Here is a 23,205-nt window from a genome sequence, read left to right on the forward strand (position 1 = left end):
AGCTGAAATTCTGGAAATGAAAAAGCAGGTCAGAAACAGCAATTTAAATGCGTCAGTATGGGACGCCTGGGTGGCTCAGTGGGTTAAAGCCGCTGCCTTCGGCTCAGGTCATGATCCCAGCGTCCTGGGATCGAGCCCCGCATCAGACTCTCTGCTCAGTGGGGAGCCTGCTTCCTCCCTTCTCTCTCTGCCTGCCTCTCTGCCTACTTGTGATCTGTCTGTCAAATAAATAAATAAAATCTTTAAAAAAAAAAAAAAAATAAATAAATGCGTCAGTATATGAAACGCGCGCTCGTCCCGGCTGAGTGGGGCTCAGGGCAAGGATACAGCTCGGCTCGGCGCTCAGGGATTCCCGCTCGCCCCTGGACAAACGGCCCAAGACAGCGCACTCCAATCGCCCCAACGGGTGCAGAAGAGCCGCTGCCAAAAGCCGCCCCCCTGCGCGCCGCAGAGCGTGGGCGGCAGGCGAGGCGGGGACCTCGTCTCCCCTGGCGACAGCAGACGCCGGAGCCGACAGAGGGGCGCGGAGGGACGGCGGCCGCTCGGGGGCACAGGTCCGGGCCGAGCGAGAGGCGAGAAAGACTGAGGACCGGAAAGGGAAAAACAAAAACAAGGGTCTCTCCTCCGGCCGACAGGAGCCCGGACTCTCAAGCTCCACGGGAGCGCCGTGGACAAAACTCAGAACGTGGGAGACAAGGGCCCGATTTCTCCAACAGAGAAGCTGTGAGGAAACAGGCCGCGGAGCTCTAGACCCGGACACGCAGCGCAGAGGCCCCGACACACAGAGCGGAACACGGACTCGCACGAACCAGCTCCTGAACACGGGACACCATCAGACACCTGAAGCACGATGGACTTTTACCGAAGGAATCAGTGCTCATCTTTTCTTAAGTGTGACAGAAATAATGTGGCTATGCCCTTAGGACGTCCACACGGAAAGATTTACAGACGATCTGAGCCGTGAGATGAGCCGCGGCGGGACGGCCTCCGCGGGACCAGCGGCCTCCGCGGCCCTCCTGCCACTTTCGCACACGTTCCCAACTGGCCCTATCACAAAACTGTTCAAACTCAAATAAAAATCGGGCGCCTGGGGGGCGCCATCAGCTGAGCATCCAACTCTTGATTTCGGCTCAGGTCACGATCTCAGAGTCGTGAGATCGAGCCCCAGGTGGGGCTCCGGGCTCAGTGAGGGGTTTGCTCAGGATTCTCTCCCTCTGTCCCTCTCAGCCCACCCCCTGACCTTGCTCGTGAGCTCTTTCTCTAAAATAAATACATCTTAAAAACAAACAAATAAAAAACTACCTTAAAAACAAACGGTTTTAGGGTCGCCTGGGTGGCTCAGGGGGTTAAAACCTCTGCCTTCGGCCCAGGTCATGATCTCAGGGTCCTGGGATCGAGCCCCGCATCGGGCTCTCTGCTCAGCGGGGGGGCTGCTTCCTCCTCTCTCTCTGCCTACGTGTGATCTCTCTGTCAAATAAATAAATAAAATCTTAAAAAATAAAAACGGTTTTAAAGTTCAGTGAAAATCCTAAGTGGAAAAGATGCACAGCAGGCACTAGCAGTGAGCACAGGCAGAAACACTTGCCCCAAGTGCTCGTCAAAGTGATTAGTAGACGCAGATGTGGTCAGCCTTGTAGCCCAGAGCTCTGAGGTCCATCTCTGGTTGGATACACCCTAAAATGAACTGCATCAAAACTCCAACATCACCCTCTCGTTTCATGGTTACTAGTAGTACTACTGTTATAAACCCAAAGCTATTTTATATAATTAAGGGAGTAAGTCAGTAGACGTATTTATGTAATTAAGGACCCCAGCTTTTCAATGTTAGAAAAAGATGGGGAAAAAACCCCAGCCCTGCAGTCCTACATTTCAGTTGGAAACTTAAAGTCACATGGGTCTTCCTACATCCACACACACGCATGTGTATCCTTTCTCAAATAATGAGACAAGAAGCTGCAAAACTCCAGGTCCACCGTCCACGTACCATCACGCAGCCTCTCCCACCGCCTACCCAGCTCTGGTTCATCACCTCGACTACGACACAGACATACACGCATGACACAATCAACTACGGGCCGTACTCGGGCTCCGTTTTTATATGCACCAACAAGAAAGAGCAGGGATACACCACCACCACGAGGACTCCCGGAAACACAAGGCCAGAAAGAAACCAGACATGAGGATCTGTGTGCTGGGACTCCACGTAGCTGGAGGCCACGCACAGAGGACGCCCATCCACAGTGACAGACACCAGAAAGGGAGGAGGAGGATCTGGAAAGGAACACAGTCATTTTCTGGGTGACAGACCTGTTCTCCACCTTGTTTTGGGTAACCAGGACATGGTTGTGACCAACTGTCACACGTCAGCCCCATAAAAATAGTTTCAGTCTGAGCCAATAATGATCTTCAAAACGAAAAGAGAAAGGAAGGGAGAGGAAGGGTCTTCCCTGTCAGAGACAATCAGCGAGGAGATGCAGAAGGCGCGAGAGCGGTAGAAAGTGCACACGCACTCTCAGGAGGAGCGTGAGAGGGTAGAGCGTGAGACTCCTGGGCACAGAGGTCACTCCAAGCCCAGGGACAGCTCGAAGCCCACACGCCAAGAGCAGAGGCAGAAGTCTGTGTCAACACTGGAGAGACCCTGGCCACGCTGTGCCACAGCCAAACCCTGACCTCCCACATGAGGCCACACGTGGTCCGCTGCCTTGTTAGGAAGGATCCGTGTACAGACTGCTGGACTTGACCACCTGACTGCAGTCAAGCGTCCCAGCTATCTTCCCACTCATGGAGCACGCGCCAAAGGGAGCAGGACAAGGCAAATGACCTAAACCAGAGCAATCCAGGAGCTCATTCTCTAAGACAACTGGCCCGGACTCCTCCAAACTCAAGATCATGAAAGTCTTTCTTATTTATTTTCTTAAAAGATTTTTATTTATTTGACAGAAAAAGATCACAAGTAGGCAGAGAGGCAGGCAGAGAGAGAAGGAAGCAGGCTTGCCGAGGAGCAGAGAGCCCGATGCGGGGCTCCATCCCAGGACCCTGAGATCACCACCTGACCGGAAGCCAGAGGCACAACCCACTGAGCCACCCAGGCACCCGTGAAGGCTTTTTTTAACGGAGATACAGTGTAGAGGGACCTGTTCCAGATTTAAAACTAGACACCTGGGGTGCCTGGGTGGCTCAGTGGGTTAAAGCCTCTGCCTTCAGCCCAGGTCATGATCTCAGGGTCCTGGGATCGAGCCCCACATCGGGCTCTCTGCTCGGCAGGGAGCCTGCTTCCCTTCCTCTCTGCCTGCCTCTCTGCCTACTTGTGATCTGTCAAATAAATTAATTAAATAAAATTTTTAAAAAACTCAATTTAAAACAAACAAACAAACTAGACACCTGACTAACCAAAGACACGTGTGAGCCTTGAATAATCCTGGGATGGGGGCAGCTGCGGAGGGCAGTGAGACAACCGGGGAAGTGGACTGCTTACATGACACACTGGCTAATTCTGGGGGCTGGGGGACCCATGCTGGAACTATTTATGGACAAAGTGTCATAACGTCTGTAACCTGGTTTCAAACTCGCTTTTTTCAAAATGGCAACGGAAAGGAAGACCAGGCGGGTGTGAACCGTTCAGAGGCCCAGAGCTGGTGTTCACTGTCCCATTTCTCCATTTTTCTTTTTGATACTTTTAGTAATAAAAAGCAGGAACAGATTTGTCACATCTGTTCCCTCTCTGACTTCATCCTACACACCCCCGACCCTGCTGGCTTGGGCCCCCCCTTCTGCTGTACCCCTCTTCCCAAGTATCCCCATCCCCGCCTCACGTCCTTTCCTCCTTCAGCTTCGGACCAAAATGTCATTTCTCAGCTTTTTCCTGACTCCCCTATTTAAAATGTCAATTCCAAGGGGCGCCCGGTGGCTCAGTCCCTGGAGCATACGCCTCTTGATCTTGGGGTCATGAGTTTGAGTCCCACAATGGGTGTACAGTTTACTTAGTAACAGTTAAAAACAAAATAAAATGGCAATCACCAAAACAACACTCACCTCTTCACACACAAACAGTATCGTTCTCTGCTTCCCACACCTGCAGAGTATTTCTCGCCATCAAGCATTCCACACTTCCCCTACTTCTTCGTTCACCCCGTGCACGCGCGCACACACACAGTCCCCCCATGAAACGGTCACCTCCTGGAGAACAAACGCTCTACGTTTCGCTCATTTCTGCATTCCCACCACACAACCTACCACACAGTAGTGCTCAATAAAAAACACTACTGGGCTCTGCTTCCCCACCCCGCGACTCCACTTCTGGGATCCTGCGTGAGGACACCGCGCGCACAGCTCCGAAAGAGTCGGACGAGCAACGCCCTGCACAGCACCGCTTCTCAGGGCCGACAGGCTTAAACGCAACGTCTGACGATAAAGGAATGCAGCGCCATCCTCTAAGACCAAGCATCCAGCGAGAAGCGCGGAGGCCGGTGGAACGCCCCACCAGGACGACACACCGTGACTCGCAACACCAAAGGAGCAAACCTGTGTAGCTCGCGCTGCTCAAAAAAAGGCAAAGGACACGTTTTAAAAAGCAGCGGCAGAAAGCGCCAGAACACATTAATGCACGTTTTTCCTTGCACGTTTAGGCACGTAAAAGCACAAAAGACGTCCGTGCCCAACGGTTAACGGAAACCACCTCCACTAAAAGAATTAGAGAGAACTCATCCGGGGAACCCCTTTAATTTGTACTAGAATGTTCTGGAAATCCTACCGCCGGTGCACTCAAAAGTCTGAGCGGCTGACAAGCAACGCACGCGCCCCGGGCCCTCCCCGGGGCCCTCCTCCCCGGCTGCCCCGTCCACCCGCGCCGGCTCCCCGCCCCGGCTCCCCGCTCCCCTCCCTGGCCGCCCCCATGTGCGCGGCCAGCGCCCCGCACTCACCAGACACGGGTGAAGGGTCCTTCTTGGGCTGGAGGCGACTGGTCTGGGGCAGGAACGGGTTGTTGAGCCTGCGAGAAGCGGCAGGGTCAGCGGCAACCGGGCTCGGGGCTGTCCCTCCGCGCCCCGCCGCGCCCCGCGGGGCCGCTCACCCGAACGCGTTGGGCTCCTCCACCACTTTCATCTTGGCGGCAGCGGCGGGCGCGGGCCCTGCGGGGAAGCGGGCGGTGAGGAGGCGCGCGGGAGGCGGGGGGCGGCGCACGCGAGGGGCCCAGGAGCGCAGGGACACTGACCGCGCGCCGCGAGCTCCAGCAGCAGCAGGAAGCCGGCCAGCCCCGCCGCCATCGCTCCGCCGCGCGCGCGGTCACGTGGGCGCCGCCCGGTCACGTGGGCGCCGCCGGGCCGGAAGTGGCGCTCGGCGCCTGCGCGAGCGCCCGTGGCTCTCCTGCCGCGGAGCTGTGAATCCGCGGGTGTCGGGGGCCTCGCTGCCCGCCATGGGCCGCAGAAGAGCCGCGCGGAGGCCGGGGGCCGAAGGCAGCCGCGCTCGGCACCCCGCGGGCCGCTCCCTGGAGGCCTTCGCCGAGGAGGTGGGCGCCGCGCTGCGCGGTGAGTGGGGTGCGATCGGGGGCCGCGGCGGGGGAGCGGGGGGCCGGGGAGCGGGGGGCCGGGGAGCGGGGGGCCCGCCCGACGAGCTGCGCCTGAGGCTCGGTATCCCTCCGTGCCCCCGTGCAGCGTCCGTGGAACCAGAGGCGGCCGAGGACGGGGGCAGCTCGGGCCCGGCGCGGCTACCCTGCACGCTGGCCATGTGGGAGCTGGGCCACTGTGACCCCCGGCGCTGTACCGGCCGCAAGCTGGCCCGCCTGGGTCTGGTGCGCTGCCTGCGCCTGGGCCACAGGTTCGGCGGCGTCGTGCTCAGCCCGGTGGGCTCCCAGTACGTGTCCCCCGCCGACAGGTAGGAGCGGGGCCCGGGGATGGGGGAGTGGGCGGGACCCTGGCGCGTCCTTCTTGCGGGGCTCAGCGCGGCGTGCGTGTCTACGTTGCCCCCGTTGCCTAGCGCGGGATCTAGTAGGTCTCAGTAGACGTGTGTTGAGTGCATAAAGGAGTCAGCTGCAGGAGCACACACTGCTGGGGCTGTTTGGGGGCCGAGGAACGATGTTCTTGCGTCCCTGGAGAGGTCAGTGTCCAGGGACGTCGTCTCCAGAACCTAGCCCTCCCCTGCTCCCGACAGACAGCTGGTGGCACAGAGTGGGGTCGCTGTGGTGGACTGCTCCTGGGCCCGCCTGGATGAGACCCCGTTCGGGAAGATGCGGGGGAGCCACCTGCGGCTGCTGCCTCACTTAGTCGCCGCCAACCCCGTGAACTACGGCCGGCCCTGCAAGCTGTCCTGTGTGGAGGCTTTTGCCGCCACCTTCTGCATCCTGGGTGAGTGCCAGCGAGCCGCTGAGTCTGGCCACACCGGCAGCAGTGTGTTTTCCACCATCTCCTCCTGCAAGCATTGTGAGGGTGTGTGGGGCGGTCGAGGTGGACAGGCCAGGACTGCAGTGCCACCTGTCACCCCTCACCTTGCCCTCAGAGAACGCATGGTCCCTGCGGAGGCTTGGACAGGCAGCCCCGTGAGAGGGCCTCCGTGCACAGGAGAGGCGGGCGAGCAGCTCATCTGGTGTGGGGATGGCATCGTGGGTCCCGGGGATACACTTGGGATGGGAGACGGATTGTCAGCATTGTTGGGTTTCCGTGCCATCAGGCTTCTCGGACCTCGCTGTCATTTTGCTGCGGAAGTTCAAGTGGGGCGAGGGCTTCCTAGACCTGAACCGCCAGCTCCTGGACAAGTATGCGGCCTGCAGCAGTGCGGAGGAGGTACTCCAGGCCGAGCAGGAGTTCCTGGCCCACGCCAAGGAGCGCCCCGAGGAGGAGGAAATCGGTGAGGCCTGGCATGGACTCGAGCCCTCTGGTTGGGAGCCAGGACCGTCCCGGCATGCCGCACCTCCTTTTGAGAAGCCGAGGAGGGGAGGCTTTCCTGCCCCAGCACCTGGGAGACTCGGTTGCACTCTGAGCTCACCTGTACGTGCCTTTCTTGCTTGCCTCCTCTGTTCAGATCCTTTTGACGTGGATTCTGGGCTCGAGTTTGCAAACCCCAACAGGCCAGTGGCTGGCGCCCGGTAGGTCCTTGGGCTTCCCAGGGAACAGGAGAATGTGCCCTCAGCTGGGCCTTTGTTGAGCAAATGTGTCCTCGGTGAACACACCTGTCCCTTCCAGGCTGCTTGCAGACAGCGGTGACAGCGACAGCGAGGACGAGTCTGAGGGGCGCGGCCCTGATGCCGAGGACGGAGGAGACCACGGCGGCAGCAGCTGCCCTGAGGAGGACAGTCCTCTCGAGCAAGGGGCAAAGGCCAAGGCCCCCGCAGAGGTTTGGGAAGGAATCAAGAAACGACAGAGAGACTGAAGATTGCACACACGTTTATTTTCATGGCGGAGCAATGAGGACTGGAGACACAGCAGGGCTTGTGGGGACACAGACGGGCCTAGCAGCCTCAGCCCTCACAACACTGAGCAGCACCAGACTCTCTCTCCATGCACGTGACATGGCTGTGCTCTGGGGCCGTCCGGCCCTCCCAGTGAAGCTGCGGGCCAAGGAGACCCCAGTGTGAGCCTGTTTCTTTGCACTTGGTCTGGGGATTGGGGAGGCTTGCGGGAGACGAGTCTCCAGTGAGGCAGGGCCTGCCTGGGAAGGGTGTGGACTGTGGGGGTGCCAGGCGTGAGGGTGGTCTCGCACGGGCAGGTGCGGGTAGACACAGAATACGCTGGACAGCTGCGTGCCCAACACAGAGCTCCTTACGTGGACCAACTCTGCGTGATGTCCCCAGCCTCACAGTGATGCCAGGGGACCCTCTCCCAGGCCTCAGAGCCAGGTGGGGAGTGGAGACCTGTGCAGTTCTTAAGCAAACCTGTCCGTACACCCTCTCGGTGAAGGGTTCTGGGTGCCCACCCTCCCCTTTGTTAGAGCCCCTGGGAGCTGTTTCCTGCCACCTTGCATGGTCCAGACTGAAACCCAGGCTGTCCTGCCTCTTGGCCCACAAGGCCCTGCCACACTCCCAGCCCCAGAAGAGAAGACAGAGCTTCTTCTAAAATGGGCTCGGGGCGCTTGGGTGGCTCAGTGGGTTAAAGCCTCTGCCTTCAGCTCAAGTCATGATCCCAGGGTCCTGGGATCGAGCCCCGCGTCGGGCTCTCTGCTCAGCAGGGAGCCTGCTTCCTCCTCTCTCTCTCTGTCTCTCTGCCTACTTGTGATCTCTGTCTGTCAAATACGTAAATAAATTCTTTAAATAAATAAGTAAATAAATAAATAAAATGGGCTCTTTGCTATGGCGCTGGTAACATCTGAGAGTGGCCCACCTTTGCTCGGGGGCATCCCTGGTCTCACCACTAGTGCCAGTAGCCCCTCCTCCAGCCTGTAGTTGTGAACCCCAAAACTGACTCCAGACATGGCCTAACATTTCCTGGGGAGCTAAGCCACCCCACTGAGAACCCTGCTCTCAGATCGGTGCCTGCCTGCCACGTGGCCATGGGAGCCGAGCAGGCAGACGGGGAAGCTCCCCTTGTGGCCAGGCCTGCTCTATTCTGCGTCCAGGGGGACGGCTGCTGGCCAGGCCCCACCAAGTCAGCCCAGACCCAGCATGGGGGGTGCTGGATGGATTCACGGGGTTCACAGGACACACCACATGGACACGGCCAGGGCAGGAAGGAGCGGGAGGGCCAGCTGCGCATGCATACCACACGGCAGGGGGGGGGGGAACGAGCCCCGGCTGCACAAAGCTGACCACAGGGCTGGATGAGGACGACGCGGGGACTTGTGGAGGGGCTCAAGGGTCTGCTTCCATGCTCTTCTCCAGCTCCTTGAGTCTCTTGACAAACTCCTGCGCCTCCTTGTTGGTGCGACCCTCCAGCATCCTGAGCGCTGACTTCACTGTGGGCAGGCAGGAGGGCGGGGGCGGCGTGAGCCCCTACCTCCAGGCAGCCCTCCACCCCCCAGGACCTGCACTCACCCTGGGCTCTGGGCCGGCGCAGGTGCAGGGTGACAGGCTGCCTGGCCCTCGCGCTCCCTCCCACCTGCGGCCGCGCTATGCCACCAATGCTGCCCAGGCCGAGGGCCGCCTCCCCCGCGAAGTCGTTGGTGGACAGCCAGTCATGGTCCATGACGGTGAACAGCACGCAGGCGCCGCGGCGGCGGCACGCCTCTGCCGGCACGGAGCTGCAGGCAGAGGGTGGTCAGTCGGGCACGGGCTCCAGCCCGGACGCCAGCGCCTGAGCGAGGACTGCTGGGGGCGGGGCGGGACACTCACAAGTAGAAGAGCTCGTCGTACACGGGGTGCAGCGTCCGGCTCTTGACCTGCGTCCTCTGGCTGCGCACCAGCGGGAAGAGGTGTGGTGGGCCCAGCTCCACAATCACAAAAGGGTCGCTCAGGCCTGAGGGGCGCAGCCAGGAGCGGGCCGTGAGCGCTGCCACCCGGCAGCCCTCCAGCCCCACGCCCCGCCGGCACCCCGACCCCTCACCATTGGCGTCCAGCGGGGGCAGGTCCGCGGCGTGCAGCACCTCCACCACCAGCCTCTGCTCCGCCGCCTCGTAGTGGCAGCGGACGCTCAGGCGCCCGAACCGGTTCTGCTCCAGGGACCTCTGTGGAAGGGCTCGGGCCAGTGACCAGGCCTGGGGCAGGGGGGTGCGGGGCGCGCGGGGAGAGGCCGAGTGCGCAGCCGGGGGCCTCGCTACCTGCTTGAGCTTGTCCAGGTAGTACTGCTCGATGCACTCGCGGGTGGAGCACTGGTGCAGACGCAGCTCCTCCTCCAGCCTCTGCGGGGCGCACGGGGAACTGAGCAGAGCCCAGCGCCCGGCGCGCACAACCCCGCCTCGGCCGGAGGCCCCCAGGCCAGGCCTCACCTTGTAGCTTCCGTCCCTCAGACTCTCCAGGGGCAGACCCTGACCCTCCGCGTGGAAAAAATTCACCAGGGCCTGGGGCAGGGCAAGAAAGCAGAGCCGTCAGAGGCACAGCTGTCCAGGGGGCCAGATGCTGCTGACACAGTGGGCGGGCCGGCAGGAGGTGCGGGCAGCTGGGATCCCCGAGGAGCCCTTCAGGCCCGGAAGGCCAGGCACCCCGGCGGGGACCGCTCCTCCCCAGGGCCCTACCTCCAGCGTGAAGTGGAAGCGACCGTAGAAGTCCGCGGAGACGTCGAGGTTGGCCCCGAGGGCCTGCAGGATGGCCTGCAGCAGCAGCTCCCAGAGGGCCTCCAGCACCCTGCAGGGACACCGGGCGTCGGCGGCGGCACCTCGGGCCGCACCCTGCCCGCCCGGCCCCAGCCCTACCTGCTCAGGTTCTCCTTGACCAGCGCCGCGTTCAGCAGGGCCAGCTTCTCGTCCAGGTACTTCATGAGCGGGGCCACAGCCTGCGGACAGCACCCTCAGCGCCGGCCCGCCCACGCGCCGGCCCGCCCGCGGCCCCCCCCACCCCCGCACACCCCCGGCCGGCCCCGCGCTCACCTCGTCGTTCTGGATGGAGTCCGGCGACAGGCTGATGTGCTGCACGTACTTCCGGATGTCGGCCACCATCTGCGGGAGGGCAGCGCTCGGCACCCAGCGTCAGACACGGGGCAGCCGGCTCCCCCACCTGCCCGCCAGCCCGCCCACCTTGGAGGTCAGGTGCGCAGTCGCGGTCTGGACCTCCTGCCGCAGATCTTCGTCCAGGGCCTGCGCGCAGCTAAGCAGGGGCCGCGGGAGCCCCCCTTCCAGCGCCGAGGTTGCCTCCGGCCACGCCAGACCCCGCAGAGCCTGCCCAGAAGCCTTACGGAGGAGCTCCACGTTGTTGAGCACCACGCAGAGCTGGGGAGGCGGACCAGATGTGGGCGAGTGCGTGGGCAGCCCCGCGCGGGCCCCACACAGCCACCAGCCCCCCCGCCGCTCGGCCACCAGCCTGCTCACTGCCTCGCCTGCGGCCCCAGGCTGAGCGTCCACCTTCTTCCGCAACATCTCAGTGTAGAACAGGGTGGCCTCGCACAGGTCCTAGGGTGACACACGGGTGGGAGCTGTGGGCTGCGTCCCCTGGTGCTGCTGCCCTCCCACACCACGCTCCCCAAACCCACAGCCACGCACCTGGCTCAGCTGGGTGCCCAGCGCCTGGGCCTGGGCAGGGTCTGGCCACGCCAGGCGGGCCCACAGCTCCTGGATGTGACTGAAGCAGAGGCTGGCAGTGGCCGCGGAGCTGCTGTGCTTGGAGGAAGCATCCGTGGGCTCCAGCTAAGAGGGCAGGAGGAGGCCTGGGTTGCAGGGCAGCTCTGGCTGAGCCCAGCAGCCTCGGGCCTGGGTCCTACTCACTGTGTCCACGTCCACGGCTCCCTGCAGTCTGCACCTGGCCTGGTCCCGCAGCACCTGCAGCCAGAGCTTCACGGCGGGCAGGAAGGGGGCGTGGATGCCGGCCAGAGCAAGGGAGCGGCTGTCGCTGCAGCGGGGGCCGACAGAGGTCGCCCTGACTCAGACACCCGGAGCCAGCAGAGCCCGGGTGCCCTCCCTCCAAGGGCCCTCGGGATCCTGTCCCAGGGACCTCCTAGAGGAACCTGGAGAACAGCCGGAGCGAGGGAATGTGGAGGAGTAGGGATGGGTCTGGGGGGCAAAGAGTGGACAGACACAGGTGGGGGCGGGTGGAGGGAAGGGGAGAGGCTGGGCAGGGCACACACCGGCCGGGGAGGCTGCTCCAGAAGCCCTGGATGTCGGCCAGGGTCAGGTACAGCTCGAAGAGCCCCGAGGCCACCTCGAGAGTCAACCTGGGGTTCAGCTCCTCCGTCAGCACCCACGCCTCCTCGGCCATCTGTCAGGATGGGGGAGTCAGGGGCTGCGGGCAAACAGGGAACCGAGGCGCCCTCCCAGCAGGGGGCTTCTCCCCACTCCCCTCCTCACCAGACGTTCCAGCTGCCGGAAGGTGAGGGTGAAGAAGTCGATCTTGACGATGCTGCGGAACAAACCCCACACACCTGCTTGCCCCACGTCCAGCCTGGCGGCGTCCCCGAGGGGCCAGGGCGGGGGCCCCACCTGTGGAAGAGGCTGGCGTAGACCCCATAGCAGGACCGCAGATCCTCGTAGACGGCGTCCGCCAGCTCCACCAGCCCGGCGAGGCGCTGCAGCCCCGGCTGCGAGGAAGCACGGTTCAGTAACCTCCCGGCCCAGCCACCCCGCCCCACCCCACCCCCGTGGCCGCGCCCTCCCCGAGCGCTCCCCCCCCCCGAGCGCCCCCCCCGGAGCACCCCCCCAGCGCCCCCCCAGCGCCCTCCCCCCCGCCCCCGTGGCCGCGCCCCCCAGCACCACCTGCTCCCGAGGACCCTTGCTGTTCAGGAGCCTGTCGTACCACTCCCGGTTGCCTCTCTGCAAGACAAGTCACCGAGACGCTGTGGAGGACGGCGGAGGCTAAAAGGGCAGCAAAGAGTGGCAGAGCAGGCCCAGCCGGGGGCCAGGGCAGGGCGGGCAGCTGGGGGTGGGACACACCTTCAGGGCCGCGGCGATGTCCATGTTCAGCTCCCTCTCGAAGGGGCAGCTCTCGAAGGACGGCTGGAAGAGCTGCATCTTGCTGAGACACCTGGACAGGGGCCGCCCGCTGACTGCGGCCGCCCTGCCCCGCGCACCCACCCCTGCGCACCTCCCCCCCCCCCCCCCCCGCCAGCACTGGGGCGGCACCCACTTCAGCAGCAGCTCCAGGCGGTACACGGCTGTGCTGTTGGTGGCTGGGAAATAGTCTCGCAACTGGCGCAGCAGCCGCAGCCCGAACTCGGAGAAGGCAGAGAAGCTGTCAGCCAGGCTCTCCTCCTGGGCACACAGGGCCCGTCAGAGCTGACCCTCTCCCTGCCATCCCCACGGGTAGGGGTGGGGGAGCAGCCAGTCTGCAAAGGCCTCCTGCAGCCATCCACAGGCCTGGCCCTGCTACTTTCTCCCACAGCCTCAGGGCCTTTGCACCACCAGTTCCCCGTGGCCATCAGCCAGTGCCCACTGCCTCGGCCCCTCAGCCAAGTGAAGGGTACAACCTCCCTCTCCTGGGATTCCACCCCATCCCCCGATCTCAGCAGTGCCCCGTCTTGCTCTGCCCCGGGTCATGAAGTCTATTTTCAAGCTCACACCACCCTGTAGGCCATGCGCCCTGTCTGTCCAGCACACGAGCAGCCCACGGCACACCCTCCAGGAACAGCACTTTCAGCCGACGACGAGGGCAGCTCACCTGCTCTTGGGGCAGGGATGACGCCTCCTCCCAGTGCGCCTGCAGGTCCTCCAGCAGCCCGAGCAGGTAGCCATAGTCCAGGGTGCAGGTCTGATGGTGGCGGCTGCTGACCTGCCAGTGCCTGTGGGGGCCAGCCCCGCCGCGGTCAGTGCAGAGTCAAGGAGGCAACGCCCCAGGAGACCCCTTGTGCCCCTTCTACTGCCCTTTCCCTTCCCACAGTGCCCTCAGGGCACCACCCCCTTTCACCCCCTCCCACTCAAAGCACTCCTACGCCTTCCCCTCCTGCCCCGCCCACCTGCCCCGCCCACCTGCGACTACACCCACCACACGCCACGCCCCTTTCCCCCTCCCACAACATCCCTCCAGCCCCGCCCCTCTCAGCTGCTGCCACTCACAGCACCCCTTCTCAAGCCCCTCCTCGTCCCAGGGCGCCACCCCCTCCACGGCCACGCCCACGTTCTACCCCATTCCCCACAGCCCTGCCCCTTCCCTCTTAGCCCGCCCACTCGCAGCGCCCCTTTCCGGCCACAACCCCGCCCCCACCCGCCCCGCCCCCGGCCGCGCAGCCCCGCCCATCGGCGGCTCCGCCCCTCGCCCCGCCCACTCACAGCACGGCCAGCTGCAGCGCAGACAGGTTGCTCTGGGCGCCGTGCAGACACAGCACGGTGGCCGCGGGCCCGCTGAGCTCCCCGCGCCAGCTGCTCGAGTCCGGCTGGGGAGGGGGCAGACGTGAGCGGAAGGAGCAGACGCCATCGCCCCTGCCCCCGGTGCCCAGCCTCCCCAGCCCTCCCTCCCCAGGCGCCAGGTCACCCCGGTCCCTAGGGCGCGGCTACCTCCTGGGACCGGTGCTCGAACTGCAGCAGACGGCTCAGCAGCAGCATGTAGGACAGGAAGCCGGATCGCCCGCGCTGGCTCATGCCCGTGTCCCTCTGGAAGGCAGGGTCCGCCCGTCACCAGCCCTGCCCCAGCCCGCCAGCAGGGTGGAGGGCCAGCATGCAGGGCAAGGGACCCCGCAGCTCCCCACCTGTGTGGTGATCAGCTTGAGGACCAGCTGGCAGTCCCCCTGCACTCGGGAGGCGCTGGAGCGCGGTTCCAGCTTGAACCAGCGGTCTTCCCCAGCCACAGGCACCTCCTGAGAGAAGGGGGTGCAGACCGGCAGTTCTCCCCGTCCCTCCCACAGACCTCTGCTTCCCACTGAACACAGGCCACGGGCACACAGTGAGCACTCAGGGGTGCTGGACACAAGACACCCCAGGAGGCTGTTCCTTCTCCCTCCTCTGCCGCACAAGGCCCCCACCCAGCCCAAGAAGGATGGGAGAGGCTTGGGGGATCACAGGACATAGCCACCAGCAGAGTCCCTGGAGGGAACAAGGCCCTGGCCCCCACTCACCCGGACGGGGATGTTGAGACACCCCAGGAAGTCATCCGTGTGGTCCTCCGTGGGCCCTGCTGTCCCATTCGCACGGGCCGACTTGACAATCTGTTTGAAATACCTGAGCAAAGCAGGATAGATGCCCACCTGGGGTCCCTGGGGAGCCGCCACCTGCTGGCCCATGTCTGGGGGGCCCAGGGTCCCCGCGTCCTACCTGCTCATGCCCTTCAGGCCGATGACTTCATTCAGCTTCCTGCACGCCTCCACCAGAGACACATCATCGTCATGGTCCCTAGGGGTGGGCGAGGGCGCAGACCTGGCTTGTCTGGGGCCTGGCTGGGCCCTGAATGTCCCCTCCCACGGCACGTCCCTTGCGCTGCAGGGCCCCGGGGCCTATACCAGATGTCCAGGTGCAGCTGGTCTGTGTTGACGTCCTCGATCTCACTATGAGGAAACAGAGAGATGGCTAGAGGCTGCAGGACGAACCTCTGCCCAGGGCTGGCGGGCTAGGGATGGGACAATTCCCGGAGCTGCAGGAAGGAGTCCAAGAGCTGCAGCTTCTAGGACAGGCTGGCTGGACGTGAATCCTGACCGTGTGGCCACTGGGGCCAGCACCTCTCTCTGAGACAGTGACGCCCTCTGGAAGCCGGTCCCCTGACCAGCCCCGCTCAGATCGCTGGGGCAGGCACTGAGACGGCACGCGTCCTGGCGCAGCAGCCCCCCGTGTCCCCGCTCCCACCACCGCTGCACGGCTGCCAAAAAGTACTTACAAGAAGAAGTTTTCCTTCCAGACGGGGTTCAGGGTGCTGCTCTTGACCTCGGTGACCTGGATACACTTGGCCGGCAGCGGGCCTCCACGCTTGCTGCCTTTGCGGAAGCTGAAACGCTGCTCCTTGTGTGGGCTCGGCTCCCGTGGGGCGCCCGAGGCCGGCAGGATGCCCAACATGCAGTAGGGGTCGCTGAAGCCTGGGACACCGCAGGCACCTCAGTCCCCGGCCCCAGGCCGCCCCCCGCCCTCCACAGCCACCAGGCCCGGGCACAGCCAAGCTCCCCGCTGGTCCCCACTCACCATTGGGGTCTTTGGCCAGCAAGTTCTTGGCACGCATGACAGAGACTTTCAGGGCGTACGTGGGGGCCTGTGGGCCGAGGGTGCCGAGGGGCCTCTTGAGGGAGGATCTGTGGGGCCAGGACGGGGCCCCGCGCTGTGCCCTCTCCGCCCCCAAACCCTGGCCCTGTGGCTGGTCGCGTCCACCCACCCCGCGCGGCCCCACCTTGGCCTTTTTCACGCGCTCAGTGGCCGTGGCGTGCTCGTCGGAGCTTGTACCGAACACCTGTAGAGGACAGGCAGGTGTGAGGGCCCGGGCGCCCCCAAAAAAGAGTCGCCCAGTGTCCTGGGGGCCACACAGGGGAGGAGAAAGATGTATTTGTCTATCCGTCCATCCTCTGTGTGTCCGTGTCTGTCCATCGCCCCATCCTTCCGGGGATGCCAATCAGCCGGTATGTGTGCCTGCCTGGGCGCACATGTGTGCGTAGGGGTGTTCTGTATGTGGGCCAAGCCTGCATTATTTGGGTGATGGTGACAACACCAGGCAGAGAACAGGGCTGGAAGAGACAGTGGGCTCCGTTCTCCCCAGAGCAAGGCAGGGAGGGGCCGGGCCGGGCCAGCAGGGAGGATGGAACCGGTGGGACGCACCTGCTGCAGGTAGCCCAGGAGGGTCTCCTGGTCGTCCACCTGGTCAGGGCCCATGGTCCCCGCCCGGTAAAGGACCGTGTACAGGGCTTCCTCGTAGAGCATCTCCACCTGTGGGCAGGGAGCACGGCGCGCCCTGAGTCCCAGCCAGCCCACCCCTATCCCCCTGAGCCCTGGCCACGGGGGGTCCAGGCACCTTGCCCCCCCCACCCCCGGCATCCCAGCTCCCAGGAGCTCTGCCCACCAGCAGAGTCGGGTCCCAGCATCCGTATAGTTGCACCTGCTTGGCCCTGCAGGGGTCTGACCCCCAACTTACCGGCTTCCATGGGGAATTCTAGTCCTCACCCCACCACCTTTGCTGTCCACCTGTCCCCAGGACCTGAGCATGGCACACGGGAAGTGCTCCCGGATCTCCCTGGGCCCAGACCCCTGTCCCCCTTACCTCCTCCTGGGTTAGGGCTTTCAGGCCACGGCTGGGGTCCACGGGCTCGGCAGGGGCTGGTGAACCACTGCGTAAGAGGACCTGTGAGGGCGCTCGGGTAAGGGCCTCCTGTGGGGACCACTCCAGGGAGGGGAGGAATGAGCTGGAGGGGTGGGGGCCTGCTGCAGGGGGGCAGTGGGACAGCCCAGCGTGGTGCCCCCAACCGGGCAGCAGCACCCAGCCATCCTCACCTCGGGGCAGGGAAGCCCCTGCCTGCCTTCGCCCTTCTTCAGAATGAGACGCATGTGCTCGAAGAACTCCACACTGCCCCCGGGTCTCCTGCAGAGAGAGGCCGGGCCGAGGGTCAGCGGGTCCTCCCTGAAGCTCAGGGCTCCCGGCACGGGCCTGCCCCACCCCCGCAGGGCCAGCCACCGGCCCCTACAACTTGAGGGGACTGCCTGGGTCTCCACTTGTCCGAGGGCTCAGTCTGTCGTCCACGGCGTGGACCCCGCCCCCTGCAGGCCTCGGGTTCAGACTCTCCTGGGCTCCCCCCAGACGCTGTGCTAGGGCAGCGGGAGAGTGGGCTCCAGCGAGAGAAGGGCGGCCAGGTGCCCGTGACCATACGGGATGGGGGGGGCACCCACCAAGCCCCTGCGGCGGTGGGCTCCTGTGGGTCGGCGCCGGCGCTCCCCGGCTCTCCCTCGGTCCTCCGGCGGAAGGACGGGCGCACCTGCGCTTGCCTGAGCACGCTGCTCTTGATCTCCAGCAGGGTCGTCATGGCGGCGGGGTCTGTGGGCAGAGAGTGGCCGTAGCCTCTGACGTCCAGCGGCCAGCAGCTCACCCGTGCTGGCCCCAGCCACCACAGCAGGTGCACAACCAGCAATGGTCCAATCAGCCACAGACCGACAGTGGCAGGGCGCTGCCTCCCGACGGGGCTGCCCACGGTACAGGAGGGGGCACCTGAGCCTCCCCAGAGCCCCCCCGCCCTCGCTGCTGGACGGCACTGGGCACCCTGGGGGCCATGTGCACTTCTGCTGGCAACCTGGGGCCAGTCTCTTGGTCTAAGTCTTCATGGCCCATTTGCAAAATGGGGCACCCCCGCTGGGTCGCTCTGGGGACTGGACGGTGCCGAGACGTGATGATCAGTCGATTGGTCAGTCGGTCGATCGAGCCTGGCACAGCCTGCACTCCGTGGCTGGGAGCTGCCGGGCTCCAGCACGTAGGGGGCCCATCCTGCCACACCCCCGCCCACCACCCATCCGGGGGGGGTCCCCTGGATGTGTCCCTGGAGTCGGAGGACACCTCAGCAGCAAGGGCCTGTGTATCCTGGGGGCTCTGCTCTGTGCAGACAGAACGTGGGGAGGCAGGCAGGCTTGGAGGACAAGTCCGCAGCCCTGCAAGGGGCCCAGCCCATGCCCCCAGAAGTGTGCATCTCCGAGTTGGGGACAACCTGCTGTCCAGGACTCCCCTGAGGAGTGTCACCGCGTGCATTCGTTCTCATCCGCAGTCTCCCCCCCCCCCCCCCGCCAGCCACCGTCACACTGGCTCGCCTCCTCCAGGGGCTTCAGGATCCCCTGCAGACCCAGGAGCAAGGGCAGTGGGACCACAAAGCTGCTGCGGGGCGTCTTCTCCCACAGCACTGCCCAGTCCAGGCACCCACCTCTCTGCTGGGCCACCCAACAACCTGTGCCTCCCCCCAAATCCCAAGGTCTCCTTGCGCCCCTGTCGGAAGCCATCAAAGTGCTGACCCCCTGGCCAGGCTGACTCCTCCACTCCGTGCCTACCCCCTGGGCTCCCTGCCCCAGGCTTGCCAGCCTCTGGTGTATGGCACGCATCATGCTCCCCTCAGTGTACCACAGGACCTTTGTACTTGCTGCCCTGGTCCCCTTTCCTGGCGGAGCTCACCCGTCCACTCACTGAGGGGACCTCAGGACAGGCCCAGCCCGTGCAGAGGAGCACCACCACCTCGCTGACGAAAGAGAAGTGAGCACTCAGCTGGGTGCAACTATTCTGGCCCCAGACCTCCCAGGCAGTTCGTGGGAGGAGAGCCAGGAGAGCATCCCCGCTCCCGCCCAGTGTGCCCAGGCCAGGACACCCAGGAACCTGCCCATATCCCTGCAAGTCTCTAGAGAACACCTGTTCCCTCCTCCTCAGCACCTTATGCCCTGATGGGAGCGCGGGAGCCCGGGCATGCTGGCCACTTCCCGAGTCCTGACCGAATCCCTGCCCTCCGCTGCATCTGTCTCTCTGCGGCCCCAGGGCTGCCATCCCCGCTCTGCGCCCCCCGCCAGCTCAGCCCACCCAGGCGGCATGCAGCCTGCTCCCTGAACCCCAGCGCCAGTCCTGCGGGGCCTCGGGGAGTGCTGGGTTCGGAGGGTCTCATCTGAGCAGCCCAAGAGCTGGGGACAGAAAGGGCTGCGGGCTCCTGCGAGGCCCTGCCTGCCTTCCTCAGACTGACCACTGCCTGCCCCTGGGGGGGCCTTCCTGCAAAGGAGGAGGCGGGCGCTGCAACGTGGGGGTGCTGTCCTACAGGCCATTAGCAGTGAGGTTATCGGGGCCCCCTTACCCTCTCTGGCTGTGGGGAACCAGCGGCTACCCCCGCAGCCCCTCAGAGCCGGGTAGCAGCCAGTGCTTGAGCTGTTGCCAAGGCAACCGCCAACTGCGTCTGCCGAGTGACAGGGGCTACAGGGACTCACGGACCCAGAGACAGACATGACGCAGAAGCCAAGTGGCCACAGAGTCGGGGTGCCTCCCTGAGAATAAGACGCTCAAGACAGAGGGAGAGCTGCCCCGCCCCTTAATCTCGGCCCCAGAAAGGGGGTGCTGCTCTGCTCCCCTCATCTACTTGGAGAAACTGAGGCCCCGGGCTTAGAAGCTTATGCGAGGCCACAGAGCCCGCAAGTGGCCAGGGACAGAGCCCACCTCCGACTCCAGTGTCCAAGCTCTAAGCTCCTGGCACGTCCTGAGCTCTGGGGCCCAAGGAGGTTGGCCTCCGGCTCTGCGGAGCTCCCTCCCTCAGCCCGTTCACTGGACGGGGGCAAAAGTGGCATCTGGGCACAGGTGTCTGGGAAAGATGGCTCATCTCTGGGTGCCCAGACACTCGTCCCGTTTCCCTGGAAACCGTCCACCACTCGGGCACTGATACTGCGGCACACAGTGGCCTGGTCCCGGGAACCAGTCAGCTCCTCGCCCAGAGCTGCACGGTGTGAGTGCACGGCTGACCCCCAGGAAGCCCCCGCCGGCCGCAGGGCCCCTCCGTCCGTCTGCCAGGCCCCAGCAGAACTCTTCCCTGAGCTCTCGGTGCCCTGGGCTGGGCAGCAGCACAGAACAAGATGGGCCCGCATCCTTGCTCATGCCCGGCCACCAGGGCCAGGATCCCAGCCCTGCTTGTCCAGTGGGCGAGGCGAGGCTGGCCGAGGACCTGAATGTCACACTGGCACGGGGGCCAAGCCAACATGAACACGTCCACCTTGTCCCCTGGCTGACCCCAAGGCCCAGGCAGAACAGGAAGTGGGAACCCTACAAAGTGGACCTCCGATCCCATCTCACACCCTGGGGCTGGGTGAGCTGCCTGGAGCCTGGACTCCAGCCAGGGGCTCTGAGCCACGCCGTCTCCTGCTAGCCCACCTGGGGGCTTAGGTGGCACCAGAGCAGCTGGCTGTGGGGGCCGCTGAGCCAGAGAGCCAGACCTGTCTCCCTAGCTAGAGTCCCCTGTGGCCCCTGGCCACCGCACAGTGAATAAATACCTTTATGATCAACATCTCAGGGCACTAGGTCCCTTTGTACCAAGATTTGGTCCCTGGAGACTTGCGGGCAGGGGTCCCCCGCGGCTACCGTGTGTGTAGGGGGAGTGACAGGGTATCTGGCCCCACATGCTGGTCTCCACGTCACCCTCTTGGTCTTCTCTTCCCAGCCCACCCCCCTTCACTTTTCCTATTCCATTTCCGGCGGTCTTCTTCCACTGGCTCCCTAGACAGTGCTCCCCAACACACAGCCCAGCAGCAGCAGCCCAGCGCCCATTACAGATGCTGCTCCCTGAGATCCAATCCCAGCCTGATCCCTGGGGAAGGGCCTGGGAACGTGCGTTTTGAGCAGCTCTGCAGTCCGACCTAAAGCCCTGTGAGGCGCGGGATCCACTGCAAAGGGCCGCCCAGACACTTCTAGAACGAAAAACGAAGCCCCTCCTTCCGAATTTCCTGCGAGGCTCCCTCCCCCCGGCCTTTACTCACCTGTCTCCACCGCGACGTTCCGCCGCGGGCTCACCGACATCCCTCCCCGCCCCTCCCTCCCCTCCCCGCCCCTCCCTCTCCGTGCCCCCCGCAGAAGCCTCGGGGCCCCCCAGTTCCGTCGAGGTCTTTCCCTCCCCGAGGAGGGGGCCGGGTCTGCGGGCCGCTTAGAAGCCTGGTGAGTGCGCATCGTTTTTACCGTTCCGGCCCCCGGAGGGTTTCGTGGAGACCGGGGGTCCTCGGACGACGGGCGGCGGGGAGGGAGGGAGCGGCGCCGGCGGCATCTGCCCCCCGGGAAACCCCGCGGGGCGGCTCGGAGGTCCCCAGCCCCGACCCACCTGCGTCCTCCGCGGGGCATGGGGCAGCGGGGCCGGAGGGGCGTCCTGCCGCCCCCCCACTCGACCCCCGCCGGCTCCGGCGCTCCTGGAGACGCGGGCCGAGAGAAGGGCCCGGGACCCGTCCCTCCGAGCACGCGCCGGCCTCAGTTTCCCTGCAGCCGGGGGCGCGCCTTCCCACCTGCCGTCGCCCTCCTCCTCGGGGGCCTCCCCGCGCCCCTCGGGGTCCGCAAACGCAGGAGACGGCCCGGGCGCGCGGCGGCGGCGGCCGCCCGGAGTCCGAGCACTCACCGTGGGCCGTGGGCCGGGGGCCGGGGGCCGGGGGTCGGGGGCCGGGGGCGCGGGGCCGGGAGCTGGGGAGACGCCGCGCTCCGCACCTGCTCCACGGACGCCCCGCACAGCGCGCCCGCAGCCGCGCCGACGACTGAGCGCGGCGGGGGCGGGGCCTGGCCGCGACCCCGCCCCCGGCCCGCCCCCGCCGCTGCGGCCCGCCCCTCCCGCGACCCCGGCCCCGGGACCCTGCACCGCGCACGCCGGCCGCCAGGGGAGTAGGGCGCGGGAGCCCCCGTACCTGGGCGCGGAGGGGGCGCGGGGCCGACCGTCAAGCCGCGGGTGGGTGCGGAGCGGGGGGCGGCTTCTGCTGGGTCGGGACCCCCTCCCCGGGGACCCTCGGCCGGCCAAAGTCGCAGGAACCGAGCAAGACAGCCCGGGCCGCCGCGCAGACTTTTCTCGAAGGGCCTCCCCGCCCAGGCTCTGACCTCTGCACCAACTCCGCGGCCGGGCGGCCCCGGGGCGAGGGGCGCTGCCGGCATCATCCCGGGGCGCTCCCACACCCCGTCACCTGTTGGGCCAGCGTCCGCACGCCGCAGGGGAGACCCCCGCCGCTCGGGTTGGGAGGGTGCCGGGTCTCGCAGCCAGCTGGGAGCTCCAGGCCCGCGCCGGACCCTGCGCCCGCGCCCTTCCTCGCCCACCCCGGGGGGCCCCGCCCTGTGTGCACCTGGCGAGCTCGAGAGAACGGTGGCTCCCTGCTGACCCCCACAGTCTGGGCCGGCCCGCCAGCCCTTTCCGACGGGCTCCCGGTGGCGCTGGGGGATCATCAGCGGACCTAGTACTTAGGGAATCCACCGATCTGGAGATTTTTAATAAAGATTTCATTTATTTATTTGAGAGAGAGAGAGAGATCACAAGTAGGCAGAGAGGCAGGCGGGGGAGGGGGAAGCAGGCTCCCCGCTGAGCAGAGAGCCCGATGCGGGGCTCGATCCCAGGACCCTGAGATCACGACCTGAGCCGGAGGCAGAGGCTTTACCCACTGAGCCATCCAGGCGCTCTGGAGATGTTTTTATCCTCAAGTACCTTTTCTCTAATGGTGGGGGCCCAGGCAGCATGGGAATAGAAAGGCCCAGAACACGCTCCCGCTCAGGCCAAGGCAAGGACAAGGTTTGCTGGCGGGAGGCCAGGGGTAGGCTGAGCTGAGCGCCAAAGGTGGGGGCCCAGGGTTCCAGAACAGCCACTCGCGGGGAGGGAGCTCAGACGCAGCCGGGGCACCGGGCTGTGACCCTCCCATCTTGCAGCCCCATTCTGCCCACTCGGTGGAGTTCGGGGAGGGAGTGTGGTAACCGCATGGCCATGGGGGGACCCAGCACCTCTCCCATCACCCCGGGATGGGACGGACATGGCTCTGAGGGGGGCACCACCCGTCGCAGCTCCCAGGTCCGGACCCATACGGGTCCACACTGCCCTGGAGGAGACGTGGCGTTCCCAGGGTGGGTTCGGCTTCTGGAAGCTCTCTGCCTGCGGGCCCTGCTTCCATCCTGGCCCAGCACAGCCAGCACAGGGGGACAGAGATGTTCAGGAACACACCTCGACTGCTTGGGACGAAGCTGAGCCCGGGCTGCCTTCTGCACGGGACGGGAATCACGGAGGGAGCAGCTGCTGCTCTCCTCTGGGGGCTGGCAGGTCCTGAGCCAGGATCTCAGAGCTGACATCCCCCCCCCCCCAACCC

At 64.9% G+C, this 23,205-nt stretch overlaps 3 protein-coding genes across 6 annotated transcripts in view; 1 reads left to right on the forward strand and 2 right to left on the reverse strand.

The window, feature by feature from the left end:
* The window catches only part of GNPTG (N-acetylglucosamine-1-phosphate transferase subunit gamma), a 28,286-nt gene extending 23,012 nt beyond the window's left edge, over nt 1–5,274 (reverse strand). The window contains exons 1-3 of the mRNA XM_080829862.1: nt 5,210–5,274; nt 5,069–5,126; nt 4,920–4,987 (exon numbers count right to left, since the gene is read on the reverse strand). Of these exons, the coding sequence (XP_080685988.1) occupies nt 4,920–4,987; nt 5,069–5,126; nt 5,210–5,261 (178 nt within the window). The 5' untranslated portion in view covers nt 5,262–5,274. The remainder of the gene's footprint in view (nt 1–4,919; nt 4,988–5,068; nt 5,127–5,209) is intronic.
* A 68-nt stretch (nt 5,275–5,342) lies between these two features.
* Nucleotides 5,343–8,246, forward strand: TSR3 (TSR3 ribosome maturation factor). Its single transcript, XM_080830695.1, has 6 exons — nt 5,343–5,522; nt 5,649–5,868; nt 6,145–6,338; nt 6,661–6,837; nt 7,012–7,075; nt 7,173–8,246. Exons 1-6 carry the CDS (start codon nt 5,411–5,413, stop codon nt 7,357–7,359), a joined length of 954 nt encoding a protein of 317 aa, XP_080686821.1. The 5' UTR covers nt 5,343–5,410; the 3' UTR covers nt 7,360–8,246.
* Nucleotides 8,247–8,773: 527 nt separating this feature from the next.
* On the reverse strand, nt 8,774–17,420 carry BAIAP3 (BAI1 associated protein 3; the record flags this gene model as incomplete). Of its 4 annotated transcripts, none has more annotated exons than XM_080830726.1 (33): nt 8,774–8,877; nt 8,957–9,162; nt 9,254–9,377; nt 9,465–9,585; nt 9,679–9,759; nt 9,847–9,918; nt 10,093–10,201; nt 10,270–10,349; nt 10,444–10,512; nt 10,591–10,782; nt 10,870–10,962; nt 11,053–11,196; nt 11,275–11,398; nt 11,634–11,764; nt 11,854–11,905; nt 11,986–12,083; nt 12,259–12,315; nt 12,436–12,526; nt 12,629–12,753; nt 13,160–13,280; nt 13,768–13,871; nt 13,993–14,088; nt 14,184–14,291; nt 14,550–14,652; nt 14,746–14,823; nt 14,931–14,975; nt 15,302–15,497; nt 15,601–15,667; nt 15,803–15,862; nt 16,225–16,248; nt 16,664–16,744; nt 16,894–16,981; nt 17,287–17,420. In XM_080830726.1, 33 exons carry the CDS (start codon nt 17,418–17,420, stop codon nt 8,774–8,776), a joined length of 3,378 nt encoding a protein of 1,125 aa, XP_080686852.1. The 4 variants fall into 4 exon arrangements, with proteins under 4 accessions (XP_080686852.1, XP_080686851.1, XP_080686850.1 ...); XM_080830725.1 differs by having other exon boundaries at nt 16,225–16,263; XM_080830724.1 differs by having other exon boundaries at nt 16,225–16,332.
* Between the last annotated feature and the right edge of the window lie 5,785 nt (nt 17,421–23,205).

Source organism: Martes martes, assembly GCF_963455335.1.
Source record: "Martes martes genome assembly, chromosome: 18".
Classification (NCBI taxonomy): Eukaryota; Metazoa; Chordata; class Mammalia; order Carnivora; family Mustelidae; genus Martes; species Martes martes.